This window comes from Notolepis coatsorum (genome assembly GCF_963971535.1).
Source record: "Notolepis coatsorum genome assembly, chromosome: 14".
NCBI classification, from domain to species: Eukaryota; Metazoa; Chordata; class Actinopteri; order Aulopiformes; family Paralepididae; genus Notolepis; species Notolepis coatsorum.
The window spans coordinates 15,271,179-15,293,800 of record NC_140178.1 but is presented as its reverse complement, the minus strand read 5'-3'; the positions used below and the strand labels follow the sequence as shown (position 1 = coordinate 15,293,800).

Here is a 22,622-nt window from a genome sequence, read left to right as displayed (position 1 = left end):
CTCTCCTCCTCTCTGCTCTCTCTCCTTTCTCTCTCCTCTCTCTCTCTGCTCTCTCTTTCCTCCTCTCTCCTCCTCTCTGCTCTCTCTCTGCTCTCTCTCTCCTCTCTCTCTATCCTCTCTGCTCTCTCTCCCCTCTCTCTCTCCTCCTATCTCCCTCTCTCTCTCTCTCTCTCTCTCTCTCTCTCTCTCTCTCTCTCTCTCTCTCTCTCTCTCTCTCTCTCTCTCTCTCTCTCTCTCTCTCTCTCTCTCTCTCTCTCTCTCTCTCTAACCACTGTGCAGAACATGCTTCATCTCTGGCAGACGGCTGTTGATGAGGCGTCAGGGGGCACTACGTGTACGCATTAGGTTGGCAAGTAATCCATACGCAGGCAGGGTGAAAAATTCACGTGGCACCGTAATATCCGATATGAGCGATCGGAGAGGCACAGTAAGTCAGGTTGCATCGACCGCCTTTACATAAGGTCCAGGGCCCAGGGCACTCCTCCCCCGGGGTGACCCCTTAGCTCCGAGTCGCAGTCATCAGTCCCAATTAAAGAAACACTTCTTTTTTTCCTCCAGCTTACCAGTCAAAGCTCAGGGTCGGATCGACGAATTCTGTTTGGTGCAGTTCACTCCGTCCAAGCTACCGGAAGAAGAATCACAAGTATCTCTTTATATACACCCCCCCTCTCCCAGGCTGATCCCGTCCCCCTTGAGCTTTTTACACCTAGAAACGTGAATTTTGTGACTTCTTCCACTCGGTTTCCACTCTGAGCCGAGCTGCTCGTACGGTCCTTTCAGAGATACTCTATAACCAGTGGTTCTCAAACTACGGGTCGCGACCCAAAGTGGGGTTGTGTTGGTAGGTGACAGTGGGGTCGCGCATTGGCAAGTAAAAAAAACACTACATATTTTGGCAAAATATGCCCGATTTTATAAATGTGTATTCATAACATAGTGCTGTAATAAAATGTCCTAATAAATATGCAACAACGTGTGCTTTTATTTTGATATTCCTTAATTCCACATTGAAATTACGCGATACATGAGTGTGGGGTCGCCAAAGAAAATCCTAAATAAAATGGGGTTGTGGTATAAAAAAGTTTGAGAACCCCTGCTCTACACCCACTTCATCCATTTAATAACTTTTTTTGTTCTCACTCTTTCTGTATTTTTTGCTCCCATCCCAATTTAGTCGTTATGCCAAATCCCTTCCTGGTACAGTAGTTGCGCGCATTTTCCCACTGTCGGCCTGGGGAGGGTGTAGAACTACCACATGCCTCCTCCGATACATGTGGAGTCAGCCAGCCGCTTCTTTTCACCCGACAGCGAGGAGTCTCACCGGGGGAACGTAACGCGTGCGGAGGTTCGCGCTATCTCCCCCCCGATCCCCTCCCTGCTGAACAGGCGCCCCGACCGACCAGTAGGAACCGCAGTTTACAACGACGACCAGGACACACACATACCCCGCCGGCTTCCCACCCGCTAACACTGCCAATTGTGTTAGTACTAGGGACGACTGACCAAGCCGGAGGTACCGCTGACAGCTGGATTCGATCCCAGAGTCTCTGCCGGTGGTAGGCGAGTGCATTCTCCACTGCGCTACCCAGCCGCTCCTTAGCGCACTTCATCCCGTTTAGCGACTTGACACAGGCGGCCTGTTATCAGGCCTCCACAGTTCTCGACTTCGGTCCACCTCATTAGCCACCCTGTTATCTACCCGTCTCTCTCTCCCTCCCTCCCTCCCTCTCTCTCCCTCTCTCTCTCACCAGTCGTGTCTCTTGTCCTGCGGGTTGTCCAGTAGCACTCGGACGATGTAAAGTAGACAGCTCAGCACTTTCAGCGAGAAGTTAAACATTCGCACCCGCAGACCTGCGACATGGAAAAGAGAACATACATAGATAGGGTCAGTGGAACACATCACACGCGAGGGCACTCTCCCGTCGCCGTGGAGACGGAGGAGTCACAAGGGACGGACGAGACAAATGCCCCAAGTCTAAGGAACGTTGAGAAAGGGGGAGGGGGGGAGGGGGGGGGGAGAGCACGTCACATGGTAACGAAACCAACACAACGACACTGAACGACACCACGAAAAACACCAGACGAAAACCCAAAGGAAAAAAAGCAGAACCCGGCCAAAATCACAGACGGGCTAAAACCCTCGTCCCCAAACACAGACAACTCACTGGATCGTTGGTTTTTGATGAAGAACAGCTTGAGGCGCTCCTTGAAAGTGTTCTCATTCACAAAGAACTCTACCTGCACCCTAAGAGAGGGATGGAGAGATGCACAGGTAAATAGAGGGAGAGACAGAGAGGGGGGGGGGGGGTGTAAGAGAAAGAAGAAACACGGCAGGAGCGCAGGAGATAGATAAGACAGAGGCAACACAGTCTCATCAGAAAACTTAAATAAAGTACTTTGTCGACCACTGGAAAAAGGTACATAATGTATGTTATGTTATATATATATATATCTATATATATATTTATGTTTCGTATCGGCGAAGGTCCACAAAAAAAAACGTGATCAGGAGTCAAACTAACTCTGCTTGTAGTGGGGGGTGAGTGCACTCAACAATGGACCACCACCCACCCTGCTAGAGTTAGAGTTCAGATTATAATTAGTTTAAGGTAACACTGTGGTTACGGTTAAGGTTAAGGTTAGGGTTAAGGTTAGAGTTAAGGTTAAGGTTAGGGTTAGGGTTCGTCTGTATGAAATGTACATATATTACTTACAGCTATAACATAATGGTACATTATGTAAATATGTATGTGGTTGATATGTATTTTATTTACATATTTTAAGCGAGATGGGGCTGACAAGAGGAGATCAAAACATGAGTTATGGAGTCACGGAAGAGGACAGGAGAGAGAGGATGGAACAGAACTGGAATAGATAGGAAGTGCCTTCAGAGTGCCCGGTAACGGTTGGGCTTTTGCTCTCGCTTGGGAGCAAAAGCCCCTGGCGTCACCCTGGAGTATTTCACCATTTCCTCTTTTCTAAATTGTCCTGATTGCTCTAATTAACGCCTGCTGTGTGTAGTTTACTCTCCTTCATAATGTGCCTCTGGTATGCTATTCGTTGTCAGTTCTTCTCTGATCACAGACGTGAGTACTCTCTACCTGAAAGCATTTTGTTATCGCTCACGTCGGGAGCATAATTGTGATACCAAGGGTGGTGTCGTGCTTTGCCCATTTAGTATTCATTTATTCATTAAAGTATTTATCGTGTGGATGTTTGCCCTGCAAACATTTCTCAGTTCGAGTTAGAACTGCTTCCTCGTTTTTGGAGACTAATAAAGAAACTGTTTAATTGTGAAAGAACAACTATCGCACTCCGCCTCCTCTGTTCAACTCTGCAATTGGGTCCAACACACCTACCCCATCGTAACACCCCCCCTGTCCAAGGGAAGCAACAGTTGTGATTGGAGGATCAAGATTAGTTTAGTTTAGTTTAGTTTATTAGGACCCCCAATTAGCTACAGCATTGCAGTAGCTATTCTTCCTGGGGTCCACAAAACATACATTGTGACCGTGCAACATAATAATGACATCATAACTAAACATACATGACAAAGTAAACATGACAAATTACTAGTACACACACACACACACACAGACATAATACTTACATCATAACAAGTAAACAAGACAAAGGACTAGTACACACACACACATAATACTTACATCATAACATAAATTATAAAAACATAACACGTAAACATAACAAAGGACTAGAAACGTGGACTACTAGTACACACACACACACACACACACACACACAAGACAAGCTCCAATATACAATAATCCAACATCCAATAATCAAACTATGTGAAATAGCTAAGAATACTTTGTATTCTGTACACACTGTACACAACTATATGCCCACACATTTGTTCATGCACGCCTAATTTAACATCCAACTAAATTGATGTTGATAACATAATGATGTTGTGCTCATGTGACCTCATAATTGTAACTCACTTTTACAAACATTTGAAAAACATAAACACGTTTTATGAAGAGATAACTGTAGCTACTGTGGCGGAATAATAACCATCCCCCATCCATTCACCTTTCACCTTCAACCCCCCCTCCCACGTGTGACCCCCCCACACACCCCCATAGAACATTGTCCCTAGTGTTTCTGTCTACCCTCCCCCAATGTCCCCCATTCACCCCACCCCCCTTCCTTACCTCATCCACTCACCTGACACCACCCCCCTCTCTCCTTCTCCTAACTAGAACCCACATTCCCCCCCTAATAATAATAATAATAATAATAATAATAATAATAATAATAATGCAGGACCTCTTTAGAGAGATGTCTTTATTCGGCATGCAAGGACACAACGACATGCAATGGGCGGCACACACACACACATGCAATTGTCTCTCAGGGCAATGCGATTGAGCTCTGCTCTTAACCCATCCCGTCGTCCTTCCCCCCAAGGGCTGCCGGGAGCAGACAGGGTGTCGGCGAGGGCCGCGCCCCAGGGACCAATCCAAGTGCTCCTGCCTCTTATCGGGGGGGGGGAACCCTTGCGAGCATCAGGGAAACCTGGTCCTTCTTGCTGTGAGGCGACAGTGTTAACCACTACACCACCGTGCCCCCTCTTCCTTCTCCTAAATACAACCACTTCCCCCCTCATAGAACCACCCTCCAACCCCGACCTGGGCCAAGCCTACCCTCTCCATCCCCTAACTCAGACCCCCCCCCCCCATCTGAGGAGCCCGTTTAGGGACCCCTTCTCGGCCAGGGGTTTCGCCGGGGCTCTCCAAGCCAACTCTCCTGGGTTCCATGTCAGCTAATAAACCTTATCAACTGAGTTCACCTGATTGTCTACACTCATTGATCGGGGTTCCATTCCCTCACAGTACAAAAGAGGACGGGGTTTGAGATACATTTTTGATAATATTGTTATTGTCAGAAAGTTGCTATGTTCAACCAAAGAGCCTGGGAAGGAAAGGGTCCCAAGTCATCAGCATTAGTCACGGGAGAAAACCCTGTTCATTGTCAACATATAGAAGCGAGAATGGTCCTCATTCTCGAACGGACATACGTGAAAGTTACCAAGGAATTCCTTTGTAACTCAATTTACATACTTTTTTTTTTTATCCACTTTTTCTCCCATTTTTCTATATTTTCTCCCATCCCAATTTTGTATCATCCAATTCAACCCTCCCCTGTCACGGACGCTGTTTCTTGCCTCCCACAAGCCGGCTGCAATGTGGACTAAGTCATACATAGCACGAGTCCCCTCCGGTACTTGAGGTAACAGCAGTCGCATCTTTTCACCTGCGCAGCTCGATCTCTCAGTGGCGAGGAGTAACGCGTGGAAGGCTCACGCTGCCCCCGACACTTCCTGATTCTACTGCGCAGGCGCACCAACCGACCTGTAGGAGTCGCTGTCCACAACGCCCGATCCCCACCCATCAGTTTCCCACCCCCTAATACGGCCAATGTGTATTAGTACGGACGACCAGCTAAACTGAAAGCAAATGTGGAGCGCTGGGCTCGAACTGACGAGCCGAGCGTCTCCAGCATTTCGTGGCGAGCGCCTTGCCCACTACGCCACGTAGCCGCCCTACTCGATTTACATACTTATTCGGCATTCTCGAACGGCTTTGTATTGTAAATTCGTTGTAGGATTTATGTAGGATTTACGAACTCGAAAAGGCAGTCGTAAATCGGACGTAAATCAGACGGACGGGTGTGCCTCGTGTTTTCAACAGCTGTCTGTGGGAGAAGTCATCCTACAGACATCTGAGTAATTAAACAATTATAATGATAATAAAATACGTATATTTTGTATCATTAACAATCACGTTTTACATAATATAGACACGACTCAACGAACCATGTCCGGATTTTTTTTTATAAATAAGAACTGAACCCAATCGCGTGGATGTAGATATAGTGGCCCTAGACTATTAATATTCCATATACCATCTTGTTCTTTCTCCATATTATTTATTGTTGGTTTTATATATTTTTTTGGTCCACTTTTTCTCCTCTTTTTAAAATTTTTCTCCCATCCCAATTACCCGCTGTGCCAATTCTCCCCTCCCCTGTCTTGAACGTTGCTCGCATATGCCCCCCACTGGCCGGTTGTAGGGAGGATAGAAGCCTTGCATCACGTGTCCCCTCCGGTACACGAGGAGGCAGCATCTTTTCACCTGCCAGCGCGGACTCTCATTGGCGAGGTGTAACGTGTGGGAGGCTCACACACTACCCCCGCCATTTCCTGTCTCTGCTGTGCAGGCGTCCCCCAACCGACCTGTAGGAGTCGCTGTCCACAACGTCCAGATTACCACCCATTGACTTCCCACCCGCTAACTCTGCCAATTGAGTTAGTATGACGACTGGCCCAAGCCGGAGGCAACGCCGACAGCCGGAGTCGAACCCGGTGTCTCATGCGTTGGTGACGAGCGCAATGTCCGCTGCGCCACCCAGCCGCCTATTGTTTACATTTTTCTTTTTACATTGCTTATTGTATACATTGTAAGAGCCAGTGAAGAAACATTCCAACAGGCACTTCCATGCGTGCCCATGGCAACATGGTCCAGGCGATGCTGGACAGCCAGGAGAGGGTCGCTAACAGCCTGGAGAGGGTCGCTAACAGCCTGGAGAGGGTCGCTAACAGCCTGGAGAGGGTCGCTAACAGCCAGGAGAGGGTCGCTAACAGCCTGGAGAGGGTCGCTAACAGCCTGGAGAGGGTCGCTAACAGCCTGGAGAGGGTCGCTAACAGCCTGGAGAGGGGCGCTAACAGCCAGGAGAGGGTCGCTAACAGCCTGGAGAGGGTCGCTAACAGCCAGGAGAGGGTCGCTAACAGCCAGGAGAGGGTCGCTAACAGCCAGGAGAGGGTCGCTAACAGCCTGGAGAGGGTCGCTAACAGCCAGGAGAGGGTCGCTAACAGCCTGGAGAGGGTCGCTAACAGCCTGGAGAGGGTCGCTAACAGCCTGGAGAGGGTCGCTAACAGCCTGGAGAGGGTCGCTAACAGCCTGGAGAGGGTCGCTAACAGCCTGGAGAGGGTCGCTAACAGCCTGGAGAGGGTCGCTAACAGCCTGGAGAGGGTCGCTAACAGCCAGGAGAGGATCGCGGTGGTGATGGAAGCGCTTGCGGCCACCCTGGCCCAAAAGAAACTCACAATTACTTAGTAGTATTTATATATTTTATACCCAGTTGAATCACCTGTGCATTGTATGTTACTATTGCACTTTGCTGTTACATTTGCACTCTGGTTGGATGTTGTATTGTACTTGTGCTGTATAATGACAATACATTTGAATCTAATCTTATTTTGAGATCAGTCGCAAATCGCTTCCGCGCTACCTGTTGAATGGGTCAGCACGGTGCAGATGCAATGCTGACCCTCTAGTCTAGATGTTTTGCATACATCTCCTTCACCTTAAAAGGAGCTGGCGGGGCGTGTCTGTATGCAAATTCAGGTGTACGAGAACGTACAAGAGTGTTTTTCATTCATGGGAACCCAGCTGCGAAGATTTTGGCCAGTTACGGAGACCGTTTCATGCGTTCAGGAATCCGGAAGAGGATTTTTTTTATTTGTTAGTATGAAATCTTTACCAAGATATTTACAAAGGTACTTATAAATTTTTTTGAGAATGAGGACCAATGAGTTTAACCTGTTAACGTTTTGTGGCCCCCCGCCGGGCCATCAGACACGCGCACGCACTTCACAGCACTTTGCCCTCGTCTGTCGTCCTAGCGCTGTATTTTTGCCGATCAACCTACACATTGTTGGAAAGCTAAAATGGCCACCGTTCCATTGACTCAAATCAAATCAAATCAAATAAAATCGAATGTATTTTTATAGCCCGAGATCACATGGAATTGACCCCATGGGCTGTACAAGTCAAGAAGAAACATCACAATAGATCAAGAACAAAAACCACCATGACACCATAGTCTACCTATTACGTGCTTCCAATCTCGGGTTACAAGGCCAAACAACCAACAAGCGTCGGTTTGACCACATCCGGTTCAGTTTGTTCAAACCTCTGTAACTCTAATAAATTAGCACTCAGAGTGATTCTGATCCCATTGTGGAAGAATGTTCAGAATGTTTCCTTTCAAAAGAGACTTTTGAAAAGTTAACCTTCTGTAGTGTGGTAGTGAAAAGTTAACCTTCTGTAGTGTGGTAGTGAAAAGTTAACCTTCTGTAGTGTGGTAGTGAAAGGTTAACCTTCTGTAGTGTGGTAGTGAAAGGTTAACCGTCTGTAGTGAAAGTGTTAATCCTTTGTAGTGTGGTAGTGAAAGGGTTAACCGTCTGTAGTGTGGTAGTGGAAGTGTTAACCCTTTGTAGTGTGGTAGTGAAAGGGTTAACCGTCTGTAGTGTGGTAGTGAAAGGGTTAACCTTCTGTAGTGTGGTAGTGAAAGGGTTAACCCTTTGTAGTGTGATAGTGAAAGGGTTAACCGTCTGTAGTGTGGTAGTGAAAGCGTTCATCCATTTGTAGTGTAGTAGTGAAAGGGTTAAGCCTGGTCATGATGAATGGGTTCCAATTGGAAACCGAGGATGCTGCATTCAGAACGGAGGATTGGGTATTGGTAATGTCCTGTAGATCGAGTGTAAAAAATACACAACAGAAAAGGTGTTTCAATTAAGGTTTGTAGTAGGTTTGCAGACCTACAAAATGTGTATCAATATTGGCCATATGTTTAGTTTATAGTTTAGTTTATAGTTTTAGTTTATAGTTTATTTATAGCTTATTTGGGTTATAGTTTATATTTATAGTTATAGTTTATAGTTATAGTTTATAGTTATAGTTTATAGTTATAGTTTATATAGATACATTGTAGGGATGTCCCGATCCGATCACGTGATTTTCCGAAGATCGGGATTAAAAAAAAAAAAAAAAAAATCTGGATTTTTTTTTTTTTTTTTTTTAGACTTATTTTTTTTATTCAACAAACATTACCATGTTCACGTCTTAAACTCATACTGAGGCCTTAATTTTGGTTTTAAATTGCATATCATCATTCATTTATTTATTGTCACACAGAGCAGAAGAATTTTGCCAAAACAAGGGCGGCTACGTGGCGTAGTGGGCAAGGCACTCGCCACGAAAAGCTGGAGACGCTGGGCTCGTCAGTTCGAGCCCAGCTCTCCACATTTGCTTTCAGTTTAGCTGGTTGTCCGTACTAATACACATTGGCCGTATTAGGGGGTGGGAAACTGATGGGTGGGGATCGGGCGTTGTGGACAGCGACTCCTACAGGTCGGTTGGTGCGCCTGCGCAGTAGAATCAGGAAGTGTCGGGGGCAGCGTGAGCCTCCCACGCGTTACTCCTTGCCACTGAGAGATCGAGCTGCGCAGGTGAAAAGATGCGACTGCTGTTACCTCAAGTACCGGAGGGGACTTGTGCTATGTATGACTTAGTCCACATTGCAGCCGGCTTGTGGGAGGCAAGAAACAGCGTCCGTGACAGGGGAGGGTTGAATTGGATGATACGAAATTGGGATGGGAGAAAAATATAGAAAATGGGAGAAAAAGTGGATAAAAAAAAAGAATTTTGCCAAAACAAACGCATTTCCTTTGATTTAATTATACATCAAATAATTTATGTCAACGATTGCAATGCCTCGCTTGAATGAAGTTAACTTTTCACCTGGATAACGTCAACATTCAGGTTGAATGTAATGTGAGAAATTGGGATAAAAAAATAAAATAAAATAAAATAAATATAAAAAAAAAGAATTATAATAATAATTTTTATCGGATCGGAAAAGATCAGTATCGGTAGATACTCAAAATCACATGATCGGGATCGGATCGGGAGCAAAAAAATTGATCGGGACATCCCTAATACATTGTGTACTATGTTTACAAATCTACTATGGTTGAGGAGCTGTGGAAAACAAGCATCTCATGTTTTTTCTGAATGTACGTCAATTTAAAAAAGCTGTGATAATAAAATAATCTGAATCTGAATCATAGAAGGTAGTGATAAGTACCTTTGACAGAGATTTATTTTTAGAAAATAATCTGTTGTTGTGTGGGGGAGGATTGATATGGGGAACAATTACTGACTCACAGGTTGTCATAATCACGGCGAGAGCCTTCTTCACCCCTCCTCCTTCCACACCATCACGGCGAGAGCCTTCCTCACCCCTCATCCTTCCACACCCTTATATGGGCAGCATCCGACCCCAGCATTCCCACGCTGCCAGAGGGAGATCAATCAGCGCGGCTGTGAGGGATTCCCTCATCATCAAACCCCTACTTCAGCCCACGGATCCAGCTCTCCCTCGTCGCAGTGTTAACCTAACAACCTAGGTACGACGACGCACACTAGCCTTGCTACTCTGTCCTTGTTGCATACCTTGTCCTAATACTTGTTCTCCCTGTGCCCAGGAACACCGCTCCCGAGACACCACCCACCTGGACGCTCCTATGCAGAACAAGTGTCAATTTGCACATTCCTGTACTTGTGTACCTGTCTGCTTGGGGCCTACATTAAAACCTAAAACGCTCCATTCTCTCTCCTCCTGTGTTCTGCTATTGGGCTCCACCACTGCTGCCCTAACCAGGCCACGTGAGCGGATCGGCGCGGGCGAGAAATCCGCTCTTCACTCTTTAAAGCTTGGTCCGCTCCGCTAATCGCTCATGTTGACCCCGCCCCCAAGTCGCTCTCCGCTCGCTCACCGCTCACCTTGAATCGAGCGCTCCCCGCTCCCCGCGCCACATCGCTCGGCAGATTTTTCCCTTTTTTTTTGGAGCATGGTGTAAATTAGCTCAAACTACAACAGTCTACACCCCCTGGGCCCCTTAACAATTGTTTGTATTGAGCCGCATTGTAATTGTACCCATTCTGCAATGTTAAATAACGTTGTTTATCCATTCACTAGCTCTATTAAGCGATGATAGCTAGCCTAGCCACAATGCTATGGTCGCTGCCATTAACGTTAGCATGTAAGCTAACGACAACAACAATGGCGTCAAAACTTTTTCTAACACGATGTGAGTGACAAAGCCTGAACAGGATATCACAGGTTCACCCTTCTCATTGGTTGAAAATGGCCTTCATGTTTGTACATCGCCATCTGTTGCTTTGGCATTGTACTACATGTATATTACATCAGTGTTAAACCACTGTGAGCGGCCTGGAGTGGATTGGAGCGGAGGAGAACTCTCGCTCCGGATGTCGCGCCGACCCATTTTAAAACCCACTCCTCGCTCACGTCAAAACCGCCCGCTCCGCTCCCCGCGCCGCTCATGCGCCGCGCCGCTCACGTGCACTGGCCCTAACACAGGTAATCATTCAATCGGGGCTGTTTATTCAGGACAATGAGGTTTAGACTGATGCTCTTTCATCATTTAGAATTTGGGAGCTGTAACCAGTCATTTATTTTATAAATATATAATATGTCATTCCTATGTCTATTTTATATCTACATTACTGATGTGAAGGACTTTGGGCTGCAATTCTTGTATGAAAGGTGCTATACAAATAAAGTGTATTATTATTATTATTATTATTATTATTATTATTATTATTATTATTATTATTATTATTATTATTATTATTATTATTATTATTATTATTATTATTATTATTATTATTATTATTATTATTCAGAATAATGAATATAATAGAAATACAACATCCATCTTTGTTGTATTTTTCACCTTGTTTCTAAATAACAAACTTCAACACAATATGTGATAGTTTGAGTATCATTCGATTAGATTAGATTCAAATTCATTGTAAAATGTATTGTCAAACATAACAACCACTGTGGTCGTTTCGAACGGCGAAATCCATAACAATAAAGTTTGCGGCAACCGTGAATTTCCTACTTGCCGCGAGGATATTCAGAGAACATTATTAAATGTGATGTGATTTCATGTTGAGTAATATTATAATCTGTTGCATTTTGAAGTAAAATGTGGTTTTAGAATATGTTACAAATGAATAGCAATCTCTGCTAAAAGGCTGGGAATTGTGTGGTTGCCATGGTAACTAAGGCCTCTGTGGCGGATGCATAGAGGCTGGTCTAAGTGGGGGGAAATATATCTTTTGACCAAATTAACCATTCTGTCTCATCGGAAATGTACCACTGACTTCAGATATGAAAGAAAAATTATAATAACCTATGTATGACAGATTCTTAGATACGGATTAGATTCGATTCAAATGTATTCTCATCATACAGCACAGTTTGGAATCCAACCAGAGTGCAAATATATATATATATTTTTAAAATCTTTTTCCTCCTTCTTTTTCCATTTTTCTCCCCTCCCAATGTTAGTCGTTATGCCAATTCCCAATCCCCTTCCTGGTCGTTGCGCACTCTACCCCCTACCATCGGTCTGGGAGGGCGGAGACTATCACATGCTTCCTCCGACACATGTGTAGCCAGCCCACCACTTCTTTTCACCTGGCAGCGCGGACTCTCACTGAGAGTGTAACGTGTGGAAGGTCACACTACCTCTCTTAGATCCTTCCCTCGCTGTGCAGGCTCCCCGACCTAACTGTAGGAGTCGCTGTCCACAACGACCCAGACCCACCCACCGGCTTCCCTCCCGCTGACTCTGCCAATCGAGCCAGTATGACGGCCGGCCAAGCCGGAAGCAACGCTGACAGCTGGATTCGATACCAGTGTCTCTTGCGTTGGTCACGAGCGCCTTGTCCGCTGCACCACCCAGCCGCCTTCAGAGTGCAAATATAACAGTAATGTACAGTAAAAGATTTAAAATCTTGCAGCTACCAACCAGTAAAGCGGGCCTTGCCATGCCAAATATACTCTTCTATAACTGGGCCTGTCACGCTCGTTACATCTGGGAATGGCTACAAGCCTATATCTACACAATAAGAACTGTGTGGACTCGTGGGGCTGCTCACCAAACTCACTATGGGCACTGGTAACCGGTAATAAAGATAAGATTCATAGGGAGATAGATACGAGGCAATCCAATTATCTGTAACTCTATCAGAGTGTGGCGACAGATTACCATCTACACGGGGAGAGGAGACCTAAGATCATTGCTAATACCAATCTCTAGCAACCATGAATTTGGACCTGGGCGCAGTTCGGCCATCTTTAAGACCTGGCACTCACTAGGGCTTCGTGTATTGGGGGATCTGTTTAGGGATGGTGTGTTGATGTCGTTTCAGCAACTGCAAACACAATTTAACCTCCCAAGAGAAATTTGTTTTGGTTTCTTGCAAATACGACATTTTATTAACTCACTACAGCTGCCAACGCCAATGGGCTCCCTTTACAGCAAAACAGAGAATTTCTTATCCAACTGTAGTAAGGTATCACATTTCATCTCAGCGTTTTACTCACTGCTGTACTCACTGGACTCACAGGAGTTACCATCCCTCCGCAAATGGGAAAGAGATTTTAACAGTGAATATATTGAAGACGACTGGCAGGAGGCCATTGACTCAGTTAAAAAGGTTTATACTTGTAACAGACTAAGAGAAACACAATATAAAATTCTTCACAGATTACACATCACACCTGTGTTACTAAACAAAATGGACCGTTCAATATCTCCATTATGTTCGAAATGTCAAACAGATCTGGGCACCTACTATCACTACTTTTGGGAATGTAAGTGTATAACCAGGTTCTGGGGCCAAGTGGCACGTGAGTTGAGCGACATTTTCAAGGTGAAAATAAAGAAGGATCCGGGAGCTTTTTTACTGGGACTCCCATCAAAGGAAATTAATTTGACACCCTTACAATTCAAACTATTTGATAAACTTCTGCTTTCAGCCCGGAAATGCATTCTGATAAACTGGATTAAGGATAGGCCTCCATCCATACAGATGTGATACAGAGAGATCTTCGGTGTGCTACCCCATGAAAGACTCTGTGCAATGCATAGAGGCAACGACGCTTCCTTTCAGGAGGTGTGGGCCCCACTATTGGACTACTTTCCTGCTGAAATTTCTCAGATCCTTCTAAAGGCCCAATGCCCCATTGTTTGGACAGACTTTGGATAGAAAAAAATAATATATGTATATATATGTATGCCTACATGTGAATGGGCTCGAGGCAAGTGCAGTACTGGGTTAGATTTCCTTTTTGCTTGTTTTTCTTTTTGATCTGTTTTTGCTTGCATATGATGTGGATGACGGCATAGATGAACTGGAGGAACCCCCCCCCCCCCCCCCTTCTGTCCCAATGTGTGTTTTGTAATGTAAGTAACTGTATGTGAAAAATCTTTAAAAAAAACAATAAAAATATCAAAAGAACAGTAACGTGCAATACATATAATGTACACAGGTGATTAAACTGGAGTATATTTAAATGAGTACTACTAAGTAATAATGCTAATCAGATGTATGTACAGTGATATATGGTAGTACAGTAAGTCATACTGGCCAGCAGCGTAACTAGTAAGAGTAGGTAAGGGATATGTATAGATAGATATAGTATCTACAGATATGTATAAAGGTATGTACAGACAGATGTGAATAAATCTATATACAATAAATAAAAATATATATATGGTATATACAGCATTATTATGTCTGCGGTAGGAGGAGCATAATGCATTCGGTAGTGTGTGTGTGTGTGTGTGTGTGTGTGTGTGTGTGTACTAGTCCACGTTTCTAGTCCTTTGTTATGTTTACTTGTAATGTTATGTTATGATGTAAGTATTATGTCTGTGTGTGTGTGTGTACTAGTGATTTGTCATATTTACTTTGTCATCTATGTTATGATGTCATTATTATGTTGCACGGTCACAGTGTAGGTTTTGTGGACCCCAGGAAGAATAGCTACTGCAATGCTGTAGCTCAGTGGTTCTCAACCGTTTTACACCAAGTACCACCTGAGAACGTAGCTGGCTCTCCAAGTACCACCATATGGCCGACGTTAAAATACAGTCTATTCAGCTATGCACAGTTCACGCAGGAGGCAAATGTATTCCTAATAACATTATTTATTGTTAACTTTTGTCAGACACAGCCACAATGTACAAAGGGGTAGCACTAGAACTAGCAAACGCTTCCACACAATTCTCATACAATGCAAGGGGCATTGAGAACATAATAACATTCTCACATAGCAAGTGAGAAAATTCACACACACACGCACGCACGCACGCACACACACACACACACACACACACAGACACACACACACACACACACACACACACACACACACACACACACACACACACACACACACACACACACACACACACACACACACACACACACACACACACACACACACACACACACACACACACACACACACACACACACAGCATGTTGTTGTCCATTAACAACTCACATAAGCAGGGCCGGACTAGGGAAATAATTCAGGCTGGGAAATATAGTGTGAAATATAGCCCCAGTCAGGCCACTTTTTAAGCGGGGGTCTGGGGGTCCCCCACCAGGAATATTAGAATTTGTACCCTTTAAATGCCAAAAAACAAAACACAAAAAGGTAAATATCTTCAATATATCAAATGCAAAGTAAATATTTCTGAGGGGGATTATTACAGGCTAGCATGTGTCAATGATTAGCAACAACACTGATTTTGATGGATTTTTAGTTTTTTGTAATGTCAGATTATTTTTTTCCTCTTTTTATCTGACATTACAAAAAAACTAAAAATCTAAAAATAAAAATGGTTATGATCAGGGCTGAAGTTGAATAAAATATGTATGCCTGTTTAGACTGCCTTACTCTCTGTCACAGTGATCTAAGGTTGTTCCCCACTTAGGTTATCAAACTATCGCGCCGCTGCAACTAGAAACACTGGCCTGGCCTGCTTTAAGTGCAGTGAGTGACCTGATATATATATATTTTCTTCTTCATGTTTTTTTTCCAAGTACCAGCAGGGGTCCCAAGTACCACAGGTTGAGAACCATTGCGGTAGCTAATTGGAGATCATAATAAACTAAACTAATCTGAATTTATCTTGATCCTCCAATCACAACTGTTGCTTCCCTTGGACAGGGGGGGGGGGGGGGGGGTGGCACTCCTATCTATTTCAGTTCTGTTCCATCCTTTCTCCTGTCCTCCCCTCCTTCACCTCCTCCTGTCACCCTCTTCCTTCACCTCCTCCTGTCCTCCTCCTCCTTCACCTCCTGTCCTCCTCCTCCTTCACCTCCCCCTGTCCTCCCCTCCTTCACCTCCTCCTGTCCTCCTCCTCCTTCACCTCCTCTTGTCCTCCCCTCATTCACCTCCTCCTGTCCTCCCCTCCTTCACCTCCTCCTTCACCTCCCCCTGTCCTCCTCTCCTTCACCTCCTCCTGTCCTCCTCCTCCTTCACCTCCTCCTCCTCCTGCTTCACCTCCTCCTCCTTCACCTCCTCCTCCTCCTTCACCTCCTCCTGTCCTCCTGTCCTCCTCCTTCACCTCCTGTCCTCCCCTCCTTCTTCACCTCCTCCTGTCCTCCTCCTCATTCACCTCCTGCTTCACCTTCTCCTCCTTCACCTCCTCCTGCTTCACCTTCTCCTCCTTCACCTCCTCCTGCTTCACCTCCTCCTCCTTCACCTCCTCCTCCTCCTGCTTCACCTTCTCCTCCTTCACCTCCTCCTGCTTCACCTCCTCCTCCTTCACCTCCTCCTCCTTCACCTCCTCCTCCTCCTCCTCCTTCACCTCCTCCTGCTTCACCTCCTCCTCCTTCACCTCCTCCTCCTTCACCTCCTCCTCCTCCTCCTCCTCCTCCTTCACCTCCTCCTGCTTCACCTCCACCTCCTTCACCTCCTTCACCTGCTTCTCCTCCTCCTGCTTCAACTCCTCCTGCTTCACCTCCTCCTTCACCTCCTTCACCTCCTCCTGTCCTCATTCACCTCCTCCTCCTTCACCTCCTCCTCCTTCACCTCCTCCTGCTTCACCTCCTCCTCCTTCACCTCCTTCTCCTCCTTCACCTCATTCACCTCCTCCTGTCCTCCTTCACCTCCTCCTCCTTCACCTCCTTCACCTCCTCCTGCTTCACCTCCTTCACCTCCTCCTGCTTCACCTCCTCCTGCTTCACCTCCTTCACCTCCTCCTGTCCTGCTTCACCTCCTCCTGCTTCACCTCCTTCACCTCCTCCTCCTTCACCTCCTCCTGCTTCACCTCCTCCTGCTTCACCTCCTCCTGTCCTCCTCCTCCTTCACCTCCTCCTCCTCCTTCACCTCCCCCTGTCCTCCCCTCCTTCACCTCCTCCTCCTCCTTCACCTCCCCCTGTCCTCCCCTCCTTCACCTCCTCCTGTCCTCCTCCTCCTTCACCTCCTCTTGTCCTCCCCTCATTCACCTCCTCCTGTCCTCCCCTCCTTCACCTCCTCCTTCACCTCCCCCTGTCCTCCTCTCCTTCACCTCCTCCTGTCCTCCTCCTCCTTCACCTCCTCCTCCTCCTGCTTCACCTCCTCCTCCTTCACCTCCTCCTCCTCCTTCACCTCCTCCTGTCCTCCTGTCCTCCTCCTTCACCTCCTGTCCTCCCCTCCTTCTTCACCTCCTCCTGTCCTCCTCCTCATTCACCTCCTGCTTCACCTTCTCCTCCTTCACCTCCTCCTGCTTCACCTTCTCCTCCTCCTCCTTCACCTCCTCCTCCTCCTGCTTCACCTTCTCCTCCTTCACCTCCTCCTCCTTCACCTCCTCCTGCTTCACCTCCTCCTCCTTCACCTCCTCCTCCTTCACCTCCTCCTCCTCCTGCTTCACCTTCTCCTCCTTCACCTCCTCCTGCTTCACCTCCTCCTCCTTCACCTCCTCCTCCTTCACCTCCTCCTCCTCCTCCTCCTTCACCTCCTCCTGCTTCACCTCCTCCTCCTTCACCTCCTCCTCCTTCACCTCCTCCTCCTCCTCCTCCTCCTCCTTCACCTCCTCCTGCTTCACCTCCACCTCCTTCACCTCCTTCACCTGCTTCTCCTCCTCCTGCTTCAACTCCTCCTGCTTCACCTCCTCCTTCACCTCCTTCACCTCCTCCTGTCCTCATTCACCTCCTCCTCCTTCACCTCCTCCTCCTTCACCTCCTCCTGCTTCACCTCCTCCTCCTTCACCTCCTTCTCCTCCTTCACCTCATTCACCTCCTCCTGTCCTCCTTCACCTCCTCCTCCTTCACCTCCTTCACCTCCTCCTGCTTCACCTCCTTCACCTCCTCCTGCTTCACCTCCTCCTGCTTCACCTCCTTCACCTCCTCCTGTCCTGCTTCACCTCCTCCTGCTTCACCTCCTTCACCTCCTCCTCCTTCACCTCCTCCTGCTTCACCTCCTCCTGCTTCACCTCCTCCTGTCCTCCTCCTCCTTCACCTCCTCCTCCTGCTTCACCTCCTCCTTCACCTCCTCCTCCTCCTTCACCTCCTCCTCCTTCACCTCCTCCTGTCCTCCTCCTCCTTCACCTCCTCCTGTCCTCCTCCTCCTTCACCTCCTCCTCCTCCTCCTTCACCTCCTCCTGTCCTCCTCCTCCTTCACCTCCTCCTCCTCCTCCTTCACCTCCTCCTGTCCTCCTCCTCCTTCACCTCCTCCTTCACCTCCTCCTCCTTCTCTCCTCCTTCACCTCCTCCTCATTCACCTCCTCCTTCACCTCCTCCTCCTTCACCTCCTCCTGTCCTCCTTCACCTCCTCCTCCTTCACCTCCTTCACCTGCTTCTCCTCCTCCTGCTTCACCTCCTCCTGTCCTCCTTCACCTCCTCCTCCTTCACCTCCTTCTCCTCCTCCTTCACCTCCTTCACCTCCTCCTGTCCTCCTTCACCTCCTCCTCCTTCACCTCCTCCTGCTTCACCTCCTTCACCTCCTCCTCCTTCACCTCCTTCTCCTCCTCCTTCACCTCCTCCTGTCCTCCTTCACCTCCTCCTCCTTCACCTCCTCCTGCTTCACCTCCTCCTGTCCTGCTTCACCTCCTCCTCCTTCACCTCCTCCTCCTTCACCTCCTTCACCTCCTCCTGTCCTCCTTCACCTCCTTCACCTCCTCCTGCTTCACCTCCTCCTCCTCCTTCACCTCCTCCTTCTCCTCCTCCTTCACCTCCTTCACCTCCTCCTGCTTCACCTCCTTCTCCTCCTCCTGTCCTCCTTCACCTCCTCCTGCTTCACCTCCTCCTCCTCCTCCTGCTTCACCTCCTCCTCCTTCACCTCCTCCTGCTTCACCTCCTCCTCCTTCACCTCCTCCTCCTTCACCTCCTCCTCCTGCTTCACCTCCTCCTCCTGCTTCACCTCCTCCTCCTTCACCTCCTCCTCCTTCACCTCCTCCTCCTGCTTCACCTCCTCCTCCTTCACCTCCTCCTCCTGCTTCACCTCCTCCTCCTGCTTCACCTCCTCCTCCTCCTCCTGCTTCACCTCCTCCTCCTTCACCTCCTCCTGCTTCACCTCCTCCTCCTTCACCTCCTCCTGCTTCACCTCCTCCTCCTGCTTCACCTCCTCCTCCTGCTTCACCTCCTCCTCCTTCACCTCCTCCTCCTGCTTCACCTCCTCCTCCTGCTTCACCTCCTCCTCCTTCACCTCCTCCTCCTCCTTCACCTCCTCCTCCTCCTTCACCTCCTCCTTCACCTCCTCCTCCTGCCTCACCTCCTCCTCCTTCACCTCCTCCTCCTCCTTCATCTCCTCCTCCTCCTCCTTCACCTCCTCCTCCTCCTTCATCTCCTCCTGCTTCACCTCCTCCTCCTTCACCTCCTCCTCCTTCACCTCCTCCTGCTTCACCTCCTCCTCTCCTCCTGTGTGTGTGAATCTGTCACAGTGGCACCAGGATGAGCGTGGGGGAATATGTTTCACGTCAGGCAACGGGAAGTGTTTTGGGGGGAATTCATTTCCTGCATTCTCCGTTGATTTTCATGTAGTCTTTGGTGTCGTACTTCTTCACTGGCAGACGGCAACACCAGCGGCTTCAAGTGCTGCCACCTGCAGGGGGTCAGCAGCAGAGACAATGCAATGGCCACTCCCTCCATCCCAGCATGCTTTGCGGTTGCAGTAAAACATGTGGTTCTAGTTGTTTTATAAGGTGCTGAAAATGTTACAATTGTGTGGTTTATCCTCTCGTTCCATGTTATAGTGTGTTTGAACTCAGTTATAGTTATGTTTGTGCTGTGTGAGTGTTATTTTAAATAACCACCTCAGCCTCGGTTTTCAACATGACAACAAGTTTTGTCAACCTCTGGTTGGACAGTCACAGTATCGGTTTTGAACACGTCCGGTTTGGACATTTTTCTCGCCATTTTCTCAGCAACCAAGCAACTGAGCAGTAAACAGATTCCACCATTGAAATCTACACTAATTGTAAGTCATGACCAGCTAGTGTTTCAGTCACTAAAGTTGCAATTTGAGAGAAATCACATGACACAATAACATGATTTGCAGACACGCTCGAGACTTCTTCTTCAAGTGGGCCCTGGCCAAGAGGGCAGCATACAGAACATGTTCACATAACAGAACGACATTAAAACGAACACAAATACTAAAAGCATTGAGAAAATGTCTTCACATTTCTATGGTAAACAATCAATAGTCAAAACACGAGCACTCCATGCCAATCATTTCTTCAACATGATCAATTCCAATGAGGGACTCTAGCTTCAAATCAAAAGGCCACAGGAGACAGCATCAGATGTATGTGTAGTGTACATATGCCATACATCCATACGTATTCATGACCCACTAGAGCATGCTGCGCACATATGTGGTCCAATGAGCATCCATTCTAGTTCTACATGCTATCACACAGAGTTATGTATGTGGGTTAAATGCAAATATATATACAGTAAAATGGTAAATGGACTGCATTTATAAAGCGCTTTATCCAAAGCATTTTGCAACCTATGCCTCCCATTCTCCATTCACTCACACATTGACGGCGGAGGCGACCATGCAAGGTGCCCACTGCCCAACCTGCTCATCAGGAGCAGTTAGGGGTTAAGTGTCTCGCTCAAAGACACTTCGACGCACTGCCAGGAGAAGCCGGAATTGAACCGGGAACCATCCGATTACCAGGCTCTACCTCCGGAGCCACTGTCGCCATATGGACTGCATTTATATAGCGCTTTTATCCAAATTGCTTTACAATTGTTCCTCGTATTTTTTGCCATTCACTCACACATTCACACACCGACGGCGGAGGCAACCATGCAAGGTGCCAACCTGCTCATCGGGAGCAGTTAGGGATTAAGTGTCTTGCTCAAGGACACTTCGACACGCTGCCCAGGAGGAGTGGGAATCTAACCGGGAACCAGTCCAGATTACCAGACGACTGCCACTGTCGCCCCCCATTGTACATTATTGTTAGTATTATATCATTATTGTATGTTATCATACAGAGTTACATGTATATGGGTAGACTATAGTAAATGCAAATAGTGCACATTTATTGGTTCCTCACATTCACCCATTCACTCACACATTCACACACCGACGGCGGAGGCGACCATGCAAGGTGCCAACCTGCTCATCAGGAGCAATTAGGGGTTAAGTGTCTTGCTCAAGGACACTTCGAGGAATGGGAATCAAACCAGGAACCTTCCGACAACCACTCTACCTACTGAGCCACTGTCGCCCCCCCCCCCCCCCCCCCCCTATAGTAGAGGTAGGCACGGTAAGGGCAGTTGCAGTCTATGATGGCAGAGGGCAGGTCTAAGCTGAGTACAGAGCCATTAGCATCAGCCACTGTGAGTTAGCCGGACCGTTAGCCACACGGGGCCGTATTCACAGAGACAGGGGGTCAGATCCGTGTCACCGAGGCCGGCGAGCGGGTGTGTGAACCGACCTCCTCTTAAAACCCTTTCACTGCCACACTATAGAAGGGTTAACCCTTTACTATCACACTACAGATTGTCTGTAGTGTGATAGTGAAAGGGTTAACCTGCTGTAGTGTGGTAGTGAAAGGGTTAACCTGCCGTCGTGTGGGCAGTGAAAGGGTTATAACCTTCCGCATTGTCGCAGTGAAAGGGCTAACCATTTGGTAGTGGCGGCAGTGAAAGGGTTAACAGACCCCGGCGGCGTGTATCTCGTCGTAACATAATAATTATAAGCTTCTGCTGCCACTGATGATCGGATTTCAAAGACACGATCAAACGCTCCGCGGCGGCGGCGCTGCTAGGCGCGGCGTCCAAATCCAAAACCCGATCGCACCAAATGAACATTTGAAAGGGACGGAAATGGTCCCATTCAAATTCTTAAGGAAAAAACGGGCGTCATCACCGCGGCGAAGGCCGAATGACGCGGGGGGAATGATAATGATCACATGAGCGGGGGGCGACGCGTCGGGGGAATAAAGACGGTGGATTAAAGACGACTAATGGGGTTTTGTAGGAAATGGTGCTCGTGCCCTCGTCGTCTGTCTGTGGCCACGGGCCCAGACGGCAGCCGTCGCTCGCGTTATCTCTCCGCTGATTAAATATAGAGCAACAAATTACTTCCCTCTGATGCTCTGCTCGACATGAGAGTCCATATAATTACTGCTCCTTCTGCCCTCCGCGCGCTCCTGAAGGCCTCCTGCCAGAGGGAGAGGTCCACCTGCCAACACACACGCGTGCACATGCACACGCACACGCAGGGGCGTAGCTGGGGGGGGGGTAGCTTAGGATGATTCCAAGGGCCCAGCACTGGGGGGGGGGGGGGCCCAAAAAAACAATTTATTTTTTATTTTTATTTTTTAGTCATCACTCAGGTGTATTATTGATGCTCTCATTGATACTATGTTTGTTTCTGAAGTGTGTGTGTGTGTGTGTGTGAGATATATATAG

General features: G+C 47.5%; 1 protein-coding gene across 1 annotated transcript in view; it reads right to left on the bottom strand.

The window, feature by feature from the left end:
- Window positions 1-22,622, bottom strand: part of kcnt2b (potassium sodium-activated channel subfamily T member 2b) — a gene marked incomplete at both ends in the record, with an annotated part of 193,009 nt that overhangs the window by 95,354 nt on the left and 75,033 nt on the right. Inside the window, 4 exon segments of the mRNA XM_084329018.1 lie at window positions 562-579; window positions 582-622; window positions 1,749-1,851; window positions 2,166-2,245. Coding sequence (XP_084185144.1) covers window positions 562-579; window positions 582-622; window positions 1,749-1,851; window positions 2,166-2,245 — 242 coding nt within the window.